General features: G+C 52.5%; 1 protein-coding gene across 1 annotated transcript in view; it reads right to left on the bottom strand.

Annotated features, from left to right (window-relative positions):
• Positions 1-6,892, bottom strand: part of RAB11FIP5 (RAB11 family interacting protein 5) — a 38,934-nt gene extending 32,042 nt beyond the window's left edge. The window contains 1 exon segment of the mRNA XM_033175088.1: positions 6,181-6,892. Within this exon segment, the coding sequence (XP_033030979.1) occupies positions 6,181-6,611 (431 nt within the window). The 5' untranslated portion in view covers positions 6,612-6,892.
• Between the last annotated feature and the right edge of the window lie 5,717 nt (positions 6,893-12,609).

The raw sequence follows: 12,609 nt of genomic DNA on the forward strand, positions 1-12,609 counted from the left end.
CCGACAGGTCCGGTGTGTGTCCCCTCCTCACAGAGGTGTGCCTTGACCACAGCCGGCACCAGTGGCTCTATCTACTCCCAACATCTCCAGGGCTCCCAAAACATAGCACTTGCCTATAGGGCTTCCTCCAAATGGAGGGAGATTTCCAGGCCTCCCCTTCTCTGGAATCTCTCCCCTACCAGTGGCCCACTCTTGGCCTTTCAGGCCTCCAGAACTGCCTTTGGATTAGACTGCCCTTCCAGGTCAACAGAGAAGCCCAATGCCCCATCTCACTAAAACCCGGCAGGCACTTCCACAGAAACCCTGGGGTACACACAGGGCTCCAAATGCCACCTCTTCTTTATCCCAAATCCTACAGCTCTGTGGGCTGCCCGGATCTAATGGAAACCACACAGGGCACACCCTCCACTAAGTGCTGGGTAGTTGAGAGTGTGCAGCTCTCCCTCTGCGAGTCTCAGTTTCCTGTCTGAGCTCTCTTCCAGCTCCCATGATGGAGTCCCATGAGTAAGGGCTGTGCTCCCTTCCCCACTACCAGGTGAACCAAAGGTCAAGGTGGCCTGTGATACCCCCTCCTCACCCTGCAGCTTCTTGGAGGTGCTGGCTGCTCCTGGGAGCCCCATTTTGGGAGGCCCTACTTACTGCTCCTGAGAGGCCGGGGCCCAGCTCCACACAGAGGCCTCATGTAGCCAGCCAAGCCTTTCTCTGGCCACCATTGTTCCCAAGGTAGAAATAACCTCAGGCAAGCTCAGTAAGGGCATAGTGATCAGACTCTTCCCCGATGGGACTGCCAGGTGCCCAGCAGGCTCACGTGTGGACTCATTTTTTATTACTTGGCCGTGGGGAAAAACAAAACTGCTTCATGACTATACCATTTTGCAAAAGAAAGAAAAAGAGGACTGCTTTCCCTGGAGCAGAGCGACAACAGCTCCTGTTCTTATGTTCATCATCTGTCCCTGCGCAGGGTGGGAAGGGCAGGAGAACATCTGGACAAGGCCAGGCCAGTGGTTTAGACAAGAGTGTCACAGCACTGAGGTGGCAGCAGTGACAAGCGGGGCGGGCAGCTCCCAGCAGAGAAGGACAGCCCTCAAGGTCACCGGGATGTGGCTCTGCTGAGCTGTGCCTTGCAGTCAGCTGCCTACAAGGACAGGCACGCGGGGCAGAGATGGGGCTGACCACAGGCCCCTTGAAACTCCCTGGTTCCAGCCAGGGCTCAGGGCCAGGGGCAGATGGGGAGGGCAGGGGAAGCTGCTGGGCCAGAGAGGAGGAGCTGCCCAGCCTGACTGAGGAGTCACACTTCCTACCCCACCCACACCCCCAGACGCTGCTGCTCAAGCAACCCCAAATAAAAACTACCCCATAACTAAGGGCAGTGGAGCTTCTGCATACCAATGACTGGCTTCTGAGTGCAGCCACACCCTTCCCCTGCAGCCAGAGCAGACCTCCCCAGCAGTCCCACGGGCCTCCCATGCCAGCTCTGGGGCTGGAGCAGGAGCCAAGGCCAGGGGCTCCAGTGACCATGGCTGTTTCCCGAGGAGCAGAGTCACACCCAGAAGCCAATAGAGAGAAGGCTGTGAGGTCACACACCATCTGCCCACAACTGTCTGCCCAGGCTGTCTGTGGGTTACAGGATAGACGGAAGCCTTCAAAGACCATCCCAGCCTTAGGCCAACAGGATGCATGTCCCCTCAGGTGCCTCCCAGTGCCCCCAAACCCACCCACCTAAGGAGGTCTCAGAACACCATGACCAGCCAGGCAGAAGGCTTTCATCTCAGACCTACATCCTTCACAGCCTTAGGTCTCCGAGCTCCGTTGCCAAGTGGCACAGTCTAAGCAGGGCCTGAATGGAGCCTCTTGCAGGCCATGATGCATGGTCACAACAGTTTTAGTCTTTGTGATGAAAAAAGACAAACTGATCCCAACCCAAGTTCCCAAGAAGCCAGCCTCTAACCATTGATCCAACAGGCCCAGGATGATGATCCTGTCTGCCACACTCCAGGGACCATTTCACCCTTATCAGGATGAGGGAGAAGGTGGACAGGGGCTCCATATAACACAGTTGTGCTCTCTCCTCCTCTCCTGAAACACACAAAGACCAGCATTCCAGGGCAAAGAATGCTAATTGCATTTTGCAGCCTTGAACTCCCGGGCTCAAGTGATCCTCCCACCTCAGTCTCCTGAGTAGCTGGGACTGCTAGTGCGCACCACCATGCTCAGCTAATTTTTTGTATTTTTGTAGAAATGGAGTCTTGCTATGTTGCCTAGGTTGCTCTTGAACTCTTGGCCTTCAGTGATCCTCCTGGCAAAGACCAGGTCTCCCCGAGGAAAATGGCCCTGTGGCAGATGCCCTGTCTTCTTACTCCAAAACCTTTGCTGCTGCTTCCTTCCTTCCCTCTTCTGATATATTCAGGTCCACTCCCTGAGGGTGTGATTCACACCAATTGCATAAAGGCCAGAAAGGTCCAAATGACCCATCTGACCCCACAAGGAACAAGGAGAACTAACTAACCACCACATCCCATCCCTGTCTTGGGAGTCAGGGAGGCAAACACAGGATACCCACTGGGGAGTGCTAAGAAGGATGCTGGGCCAGGCATGGTGGCTCATGCCTGTAATCCCAGCACTTTGGGAGGCCACGGCAGGTGGGTCATCTGAGGTCAGGAGTTTGAGACCAGCCAGGCCAACATGGCGAAACCCAGTCTCTACTAAAAATACAAAAATTAGCCTGGTGTGGTGGCACACACCTGTAATCCCAGCTACTCAGGGGACTGAGGCAGGAGAATCACTTGAACCTGGGAGGCAGAGATTGCAAGTGAGCCAAGATTCCGCCACTGCACTCCAACTTGGGCAACAGAGTGAGATACTGTCTTAAAAAAAAAAAAAAAAAAAGGTAAAAACCAGAAAATAAATCGCAGAGAAGCATCCACGACTTCCAGACTCACAGGAACATGATGATCCATGGACAGTTCTACTGAGGCGGGGGAGATCATTAGTTTCCTTGTGTACTACCGTTACATTTTGTTTTGAGAATATCCTCTTCAATTATTTGGAAGCCTCTGGTGAAATTCCTCATTTCAAAGACTGCCCCACTGACACAAGACCTTCGGAGGCTGCTGAAGCACCTGCCACCCCAGCCACCACCATCACACAAAACAGGGCCCCAGAGTCACCACCACGCTAATATTTTGAGAGCTTCTATGTATCCAGAACTACATTAAGGCTTTTACAGATGGTGTCTTATCTAATCTGTACAACTCTATGATCATCATCATGACTTTTTTAGAAGTGAGGAAGTGGGCTAAGTAACCTGCCTGCTGGTAAGTCACAGAACTGAGAATGAAACCCCAGTCTCCAGGTTTTGACACCCTGGGCGACGTCCTCCCTTCCCAACAGGGCAGGGGCAGCTCCAGACAGGGCTGCCAGGGAGGAGAGCTGCAGAGCTGCAGGGCTTATCTGAGCCTGGCTTCAGGACTGCAGAGGCCTTTCAAGCCCAGCCCTAGTTCTTGAGCCTCTAGCAGCAAATAGAATGCAGAGAGCTGCAAAGGACCAGCTCATTTTGCTGGGAACTCTTGTACTCTTCTGTGTACTCCATCACCCATGATTCTGAGGCTTTTCCTAGGCTCTAAGTTCTAGACTGTCTCCCCCACCCCATAAGAAGCTCTTCCAGACATTGTTACCAAAACCTCCCTTCACCATCACTGCTCTGCACTGACCACCTACCATGTACAGGGACTGTACTAGGTGCTTAAGTTGCATTTTCATTTCATCCCTCACATCAACCCTATGAAGGTATAAATTATCTCCATTTTACAGATGTGAAAACTGAGGCACCAAGAGTTTATATGACTTGCCACAGGTGGCAGTTTTGGGACGGGGATCTGTCCAGTGCCACTCTGCAGCCCCTTCCCAACCATGAAGGTACCCTTCCCAGTCAGGTCCTCTCTTGGCAAAGGGCCACCATCTGCCCTGCCTGACACCACCACAGCCAATTCCTGGAGTTAAGGAATAGATACTTTTCTTTTCCACCATTATCCAAAGCTGAGGAGGGTACACCCTGGTCTTCTCTGCTTTGCCCTCTCCCTACCAGGCAGCATTCAGACTCAGTCTCGGTAGCCCACACCAGGGTGCTCCAGGAAATACCACCAGGAATGACCACTAGAGCCAGAGGTGGGGACCACAGCAGGGGTGACAGCCCTCCTCCTCTGTCAGTGGGCATGATGTTAGGTCCAGTAAACTAGAGCACCAGGCCAACTTCACATACTTTCCTCTGCCCACCCTAAGTGACCCTCCCCACTCCTGTTCCCTCCCAGTTCTAGAAATAAACCAGGTCATAGCATCAGAGAAAACAGCCAGGTGCGTGTGGAAAGATCCTGGTGGAAAAGATTATTTCTATAAAGTAAATTTAGGCTCCCATTCAGATCAAGGGGTGGTAAGTCAAATTCTCCAAGACAGGCTGTTCTTGGCTGAAAATGGGTCCACCTGGACCTACAGGCTTGGCCAGCTCAGCTAAGGAAGATCCAGAGGCCAAGAGGAAAGCATGGGCAGGAACTGGAAAAAACAATCAAAGAAGCTGCTCCCTGCAGGCCTGGAGCCTTTTTTTGGTCTGCCTCCTCTTGTTCCCCCAGCACCTCCCGAACAGATGTGTCATCTACCAGTCTGGTCAGAGTAGCTGATTGGTGGAGGGTGAAGGACTGGGGGAAGGGGTGGGATGATTTGGGGGACAGGCACTTCCTCTGAAAAAGAATGGGCTAAGAGATCCAGGGGAGAGCTTTTCGCCCCATATACCCACCCCCTTGGGCTCCAGGAACCAGGAAGGAGGGAGAGGACAGAAAGGAGGAAAAAAACAAAACAAGGTCCAAGCTAGACCACATGATTCCACAGCCAGCCACCAAACAGCAAGTCATGAAGGAAGGAGCGGAGCAGGCCAGGGGATGGGGAGATGGAGTTAAGTCACAGCCACTCCTGGAACCTGCCCTGCACTAATGCCCTCCTCATCCCAGGCCACAGAGAGACAGCCAGGAAGGTCATTTCACACCCATGTTTCGGAAAATATTCAAGGTCAGATCCTTTTTACCTAAATCCTGCTTTCATTTGGGTTTGCACCAGGCTCATCCCCTTCCTCCTGCAAGCCTTCCTGGATTTATTCACTCAATGGATGCCATTCCACCAGGGCAAACGTTTCCGGCACCTCTCCTGACCTAAGGCACAGTCCTGCCCCAATCCCCTTATCCTCCTACCCAGATCACTCCCAAGTTAACCACTTGAGTGATCCACAGCAGGCTGTCAGCCCCCGGACTGGCTTCCAGCTCCTGCCCAAGCCCAAAACAGGAAATGGGGCTCCAAGGCTGAAGCCTTGATCTTAACACAGGCAAGGTTAAATGCTGCCAAAATAAATGATTTAAAAAAAACCTGGCCCATTGAGGTGGAAATGACCGGGAGATAATCTCCTGCTATGCATTAACCATGCCGCTGCCTCCTACCTCAGGCAGGGCAGGGCAGGCAGGCCACTGGAAGGCTGACTCAAGTGTTTCCTTTCTTTGCTTAGGAGATCCTCCTGCCAGGGACCAGGGACACAGGAAAGGGACACAGGACACAGAGGGACAGGATGGGGGGGTGACATCTCTAGATAGTGGAGGGCATCTTGAGAGCCAGGCAAGAAGCAGATGCCCTCTGCAGCCAACTTCTACGTTTAGTGGGGTAATCAACATTCAACCTCGCCCTGGAGAAAGACACCTGGCCTTCCTTCCCCCGCAGGGCAAGTCTGTGCCTCTCCACTCCCCTGCCGGACAGGCGCCCGCAGTTCCCCTTCCCTTTGAGGAAAGGGAGGCAGGCCCGGAGGTTCTAAGAATAGCCCCAAGATTTCCCTTCTTGAGGTTTCTATAGCCCCAAAGCCTCTGAATCTCACTCCTAACTTTATGTGACAATCTACTCCCAACGTTCGCCACCACTTGAACCTCCCCCAGGCCTCCCAGGGACCACTAGCGGCGGAGCCCCACACAGCGCACGTTTGGGGAGCATGAAGGCGATCCTGAAATGCGAAGAACCAACGTGTCTGTCCGTTTACGACCTTGAACGCGAGGCAAGGGGCTCACCCGCCCGGCGGAAGTTCGGGGTCCTGATCCCCCACCAGCCCCGCCCAGTTAGGCCTTTAGCCGTTTCTGTGCCCCCGCGCCCCCTACTCACTGCGTGTGCTGGGCGCGGCCTGCGCCGAAGACCTCGTCCAGCGCCACCGTGGCCTGGCCCAGGAACTTGTCGACGCCGATAAGCGAGCGGTGCATGGTGGTGAGCACCAGCTCGCAGGCGGCGGCGGAGCTCGCGGCCCAGGGCGCCGGGCCCGCGTCGGCCTCCTGCGCCCGCAGCAGGCCATCCAGGGCCCCGGGCGGCAGCTCGAAGGAGCACTCCTCACGCCACTCGGGGCAGCCGTGCGTCTTCTCCACCACCGACGTACTGTACTTCTCGCGGCCCACCTGGATCACAGTGTACGCGTCGCTGGTGCTGCCCGCGCCCGAGCTCTTGCCCCGCAGCCCGCGGGCCCGCAGCACCGTCACCTGGACGTGCGTGGGCAGCCAGCGGGAAGGCCCCGCCGCCGGCTCCGCGCCCCGCACCAGGGCCATGGCGGGGAAGCGGCGGGCGAGGTCTGGCCGAGCCGGTGCAGACCCCGGGACCTGGTGACAAACTCGGCCGCGGCAGAAGGCGGTCAGGAACCCACTCCGAGCGCCGCCGCAGCTGCCTGCTGGGCTGCGCTGGGCCGGGCCGACCGGCCGCCGCCTCCCCGCCCCACCGGGCCGCGGGCCGCGCCGCGACGTCAGCGCCCCGCCCCGCGCCCCCCGCCCCGACCCGCGTGGCGGTGCGACAGGGACGCGGGGACGCCGCTCGCGCCCCGGCAGCCGCAGACCCGCCCGGAGCGGGAAGGGGCGGCGCGCGCCCTCTGCAGAGGGTGGGCGGAGTTCCCGCGGTGGCCCCGCCCCTGGCTGGGGGCGCCCGAAGCAACCCGGCCTCGCCTGTGGGGAGCCCAACACCCGCGGCCAGGTACAAAAACCCGCTCTGCGCCTCCAGGCCAATCCCACGTCTTCCTTCTAAAAGTCCCTGCTCTGGAAAGCCCTCGCCCTAAAAGGGTCCCGGCCCGCCGCCCCTGGGATGGCCAGCCTCTTGGCGCGGACTTGGGGTGATGGGGACCCCCGCCGCTCCCCTGACCCTGGGCCGCGCTCTCCCCTCCTCCAGTCCGCCCCTGCTCGGGAAAATGCCGGAGTGATACCGGAGCGATTGCCGCCCCGCCACGTGACGGTCCCGCATCGGCGACCTGGAAAGGAGTGAGCTGCCGCCGCCTCCAACCTTTCCCGGCGCAGGGGGCCGGGATGCGGCCAGGCCGCGGCGCGGGAGGCCGGAGAGCGGGGCTGACCCTCCTCAGACTCTGCGGCGGAGAGCTGAGTGATGAATAAATGAGTAACCACATCAATATTTAAGTGTTCACTCGGAACCTTGGGGCCAGTGTGTCACGGGTTGGAGGAAATTACAGGCCCTGGTGGGGGGTTAAATAACTACTTTCACCCATTATTAAGTGCCTACTATGTGCCAGGGCCTGAGTATTAGGTACACTTGGTTTATTATTGATAATAACGATGTTTAGTAATTATAGATGCTGAATTTCAGCCAACTGTGGTCTGTGTGCTTTTATATGCATTACCTCATTTTATCCTCAGAGCAACTCTGTGGGGTATGGCTTTTATCCCTATTTTCCAGAAGATGAAATGTCAGCCTAGATGGGGGAGGGTTGTGAATCCACTAGATGCCCCCAGAGCCTGTTTTGTTTTGTTTTTAACTTTCAGAGCCTGTACTTTTAAAATAATAATTTTAAAATAATACACACAGCTTTTTTAAAAAAAATCAAATAGGATAGAAGGGCTTGCAATGAAAAGCAAGAACTCCCTCTTCATCCTTCAATCCAGGGATACCACTTAAAGCCAATGGTGTTTTCAGGTCTGATGGTTACCTCCACATCATTACATTAAGATGCTCACATAGCTACATCTGGATTTATCAGGACTGGCCACTGTCTGTGGCCTTCCTCCTATGATAGATAATGATTTAGCTGGCTCACACCCACTTTCATCCCTCATTCTTGTGTAGTTGCGCTATTATTTTTAGTTCCTCTATAGCAGGGGTCCCCAACCCTTGGGCCACAGACTGGTAACCCTCCATGTCCTGTTAGGAACTGGGCTGCATGGTAGGAGGTGAGCGGTGGTGGGGGCTAGCTGGTGAAATTTCATCTGTATTTACAGCCGCTTCCTATCGCATTACTGCCTGAGCTCCACCTCCTGTCAGATCAGCCGTGGCATTAGATTGTCCTAGGAGCACAAACCCTACTGTGAACTGTGCATGCCAGGGATCTAGGTTGCATACTTCTTATGAGAATCTAATGCCTGATGATCTGTCACTGTCTCCCATCCCCAGATGGGACCATCTGGTTGCAGGAAAACAAGCTCAGGGCTCCTACTGATTCTACATTATGGTGAGTTGTATAATTACTTCATTATATATTGCAATGTAATGATAAGAGAAATAAAGTGCACAGTAAATGTAATGCACTTGAATCATCCTGAAACCATCCCTGCCACCCTCAGTCTGTGGAAACTTACATTTTGGTCCCTGGTGCCAAAAAGGTTGGGAACCACTGCTCTACAGGATACCTAACAGGAGAAACATGTATTTCTTCTTAGGGAGACTCCACAGTACCCCTCGACTGTCCACCTTCCAGGCTATGTCCTTTACTGGAAATATGAACCTAGGAAACCAGTAGAGTAGGCAGAGGAGACCCATGAGAGCACACCCAGCACAGGCCCAGTCCTCACAGCCTCCCACCTTAACTCTTCCATCAGAAGACTGGGGTGGGGAAGTCCTAGGCACCAGCCCCATGGTCCAGCATCCCTGACGGTAGCACCTAGCTTTAGAGACAGCCAGATCTGCCTACAGATCTTGGCTGTCTGCCTCTTGGTAGCTATGAAACCCAAAGTTTAAGCCAACTCTCTAACCTCTCTTGGCCTTATTTCTTCATCTGGATAATGGGGATAATGATTCTTACCTCAAGCCAGGCGGGATGGCTCATACCTGTAATCCCAGCACTTTGGGAAGCCGAGGCTGGTGGATCACTTGAAGCCAGGAGTTCAAGATCAGCCTGGGCAACATGGTGAAACCCCACCTCTACTAAAAAGACAAAAAACTACCCGGGTGTGGTGGCAGGTGCCTGTAGTCCCAGCTACTCGGGAGGCTGAGGCACAAGGATCACTTGAACCTGGGAGGTAGAGATTGCAGTGAGGCAAGATTGTGCTGCTATACTCCAGCCTGGGCTACAGAATGAGACTGTCTCAAAAAAATAAAAAATGGGGCCAGGCGCAGTGACTCATGCCTGTAATCCCAGCACTTTGGGAGGCCGAGGCGGACGGATCACTTGAGGTCAGGAGTTCGAGACCAGCCTGACCAACATAGTGAAACCCCGTCTCTTCTGAAAATATGAAAATTAGCCAGGCATGGTGGGGCACACCTGTAATCCCAGCTACTCAGGAGGCTGAGACACAAGAATCACTTGAACCTGGGAGGCGGAGGTTGCAGTGAGCCAAGATCGCACCACTGCACTCCAGCCTGTGCAGCAGAGTGAGACTCTGTCTCAAAAAAAGAAAGAAAAAATGAAAATAAATCATAACCCAACCATCCATAAATAAACACTGTTAATAATTTGTTGTATTTCTTTCTAGTCTTTACACAATATGTGTTTGTTTTATATACATTATGGTTTTTGAGACATCTAAAGTATAATTATTAAATCTGTGGGCTTTGGAGTCCTGGTTCTACCATTTACTTTATATATATATTATTACTCTTGGCTATAAGTCTGTATTCTAAAGAAAAATTATATACATATAGTACTTACACACACACACACATACACTTACATAATCATGTTTTACCCTGAAGATAACCATTTAAAGCAAGTGCTATTGCTACCCTTGGTTTCACTGATGAGGAAACAGAAGCAGAAAGAGCTTGGGTGATTTTCCCCAAGTCTCCAATCGGAAAATTGCAGGGACTGAGTGGCTTTACTGCCTGTGGCACTCTGCTCTTACACCAGCTTGTTGGTTTTCCAAGCACTAGATCCATTTAAAGTCAATAAAGTAGGAAGTGTTCTCACACCCATTTTACAGATGAAGCTTGAGGTAACCAAGGTTACAAGAATCAGGATGAACCCCCTACTTTAAGAGTGAATTCTTCAAGGACTTTGCACATGACAATATCATCACTAAACTTCAACTAACATAAATGGGTCACTCCTTTAGCGGTTCTGTTTCATCTGTTTGCCTGTTCTCCAACGTGACTGCTCCCACTTCCTCCCTCCCTCCTCCTCTGCCAAGGAGGAGCAAAGCATCGGGAAAGGGAGAAAGGGTGGGGACAACTCAGATGGCTCCTCTGCCCCACCTGCCCTCCGACTCTCTTTCCTCCTGCCTTGGTCCTCACAGATTGGCAAGCTCAAGCTTCCTGCTGGCTCTAGACTGTGGCTGGCTATAGAAGGGGAACAAAACCAGCCAGGGCTCCTACCCCACGTTGCCTGGCCCTGGAAGGAAAAGGCAGGTCTGCTAGCTGTCTGTGGTTGAGAAAATAGCAGAAACACCAGATACTGAGGTCTTGGCCATCTAAAGGTGTGTTTCGTCCTCTAGAAGATGAGATCCCCCCCCCCACTCCCTGCAGTAGCCTGCATAAGTGTTAGACAACAAGAACCCAAAAGCATCAGTTTCCTCTGCCTCCCCAGGGCTGGGTGTCCTCACTGCCTTCCTGGGCCTCCCTAGTCCGTTGGAGACAGTTCTTGCTTGAAAAGCATCCACATATGTGTAACTTCCACTCATTGCTCCCTCTTCAGTACCACTAAGCCCATTTGCTTTTCCATGTAGACACTTCACATGTATTTGTCCTGCTCTTCCAGCTACATTTCCATCTGTTCTTTACCTCACCTTCCTGCAGCTATTTTCCAGGCCCTCTTTATAGCAGAACCACATGCCCAGGTCTAAGTCCTGGTGCCACCACTTACTAACTGTATAAGCATGGGCAAATTACTGAACCCTACTAAGTCTGTTTCTGCCTCTGTAAAATGGGCCTACTAATAAGAAATTACTTCATAGGGTTAGCACGAGAGCTATCTCAACACACCCTAAGCAGTAATGAGCATGAATTATCATCTTAGAAATCTTTGCTGAAGGCAAAGCTTGTGCCTCCTTGTTGTTTCATTTGCGTTTATTTGATTGCCAGTGAGATTGAACTTCTTTTCAGTTATTAGTCATTTGTATTTCCTCCTTTAATGAATTGTCTATTTCCTGAATTGCCTATTTTCTATGTTCATTTTTCTTTGAAGCCTTAATTTCTTATTAATTATTTATACAAATACTTTATATGTTAAGAATAGTAACATGGCCAGGCACAGTGACTCATGCCTGTAATCCCAGCACTTTGAGGGGATGAGGAGGGAGGATTGCTTGAGTCCAGGAGTTTGAGATCAGCCTGGCCAACATGGTGAACCCCTATCTCTAAAAAAATATATAAAAATTAGCTGGGTGTGGTGGCACATGCGTCCTGAGGTGGGAGGATCACCTGAGCTTAGGAAGTCGAGGTTGCAATAAACTGTGATCACGTCACCGCACCTCAGCCTGGGCATCGGAATGAGGCCCTGTCTCAAAAGAAAAAGAAGAAGGCCGGGCACGGTGGCTCACGCCTGTAATCCCAGCACTTTGGGAGGCCGAGGAGGGCGGATCATGAGGTCAGGAGATTGAGACCATCCTGGCTAACACAGTGTAACCCCATCTCTACTAAAAATACAAAAAATTAGCCGGGTGTGGTGGCAGGCACCTGTAGTCCCAGCTACTCGGGAGGCTGAGGCAGGAAAATGGTGTGAACCCGGGAGGTGGAACTTGCAGTGAGCCGAGATCACGCCACTGCACTCCAGCCTGGGAGACAGCGAGGCTCCATCTCAAAAAAAGAAAAGAAAAGAAAAAGAATAGTAACACTTTGTTGTTTATATTTACTGCAGATATTTTTTTAATTTAATTTTTTTTTTTTTTTTTTTGAGACAGAGTCTTGCTCTGACACCCAGGCTGGAGTGCAGTGGCACGATCTCAGCTCACTGCGACCTTCACCTCCAGGGTTCAAGTGATTCTCCTGCCTCAACTTCCCCCAGTAGCTAAGACTATAGGTGCGTGCCACCACGTCTGGCTGATTTTTGTATTTTTAGTAGAAACAGGGTTTTGCCATGTTGGTTAGGCTGGTCTCAACCTACTGACCTCAGGTGATCCACCCCCCTCGGACTACCAAAGTGTTGGGATTACAGGTTTTAGCCCCAACTCCCGGCCTAGATATGTTTTTGATGTAAGACATTAGGTAGGCTGAGTGCAGTGGCTCATGCCTGTAACCCTAGCGCTTTGGGAGGCCGAGGCAAGAAGATTACTTGAGCCCAGGAGTTCTAGACCAGCCTGGACAACATAGCAAGACCCTGTCTCTTTTTAAAAATTCTTTTTAAATTAGCTAAGTGTGCTAATGCACGCCTGTAGTCCTGGCTACTGAGGGGGTTAGAGTGGG

This window comes from Trachypithecus francoisi, unplaced genomic scaffold (assembly GCF_009764315.1).
Source record: "Trachypithecus francoisi isolate TF-2019V2 unplaced genomic scaffold, Tfra_2.0 Lachesis_group17, whole genome shotgun sequence".
NCBI classification, from domain to species: domain Eukaryota; kingdom Metazoa; phylum Chordata; class Mammalia; order Primates; family Cercopithecidae; genus Trachypithecus; species Trachypithecus francoisi.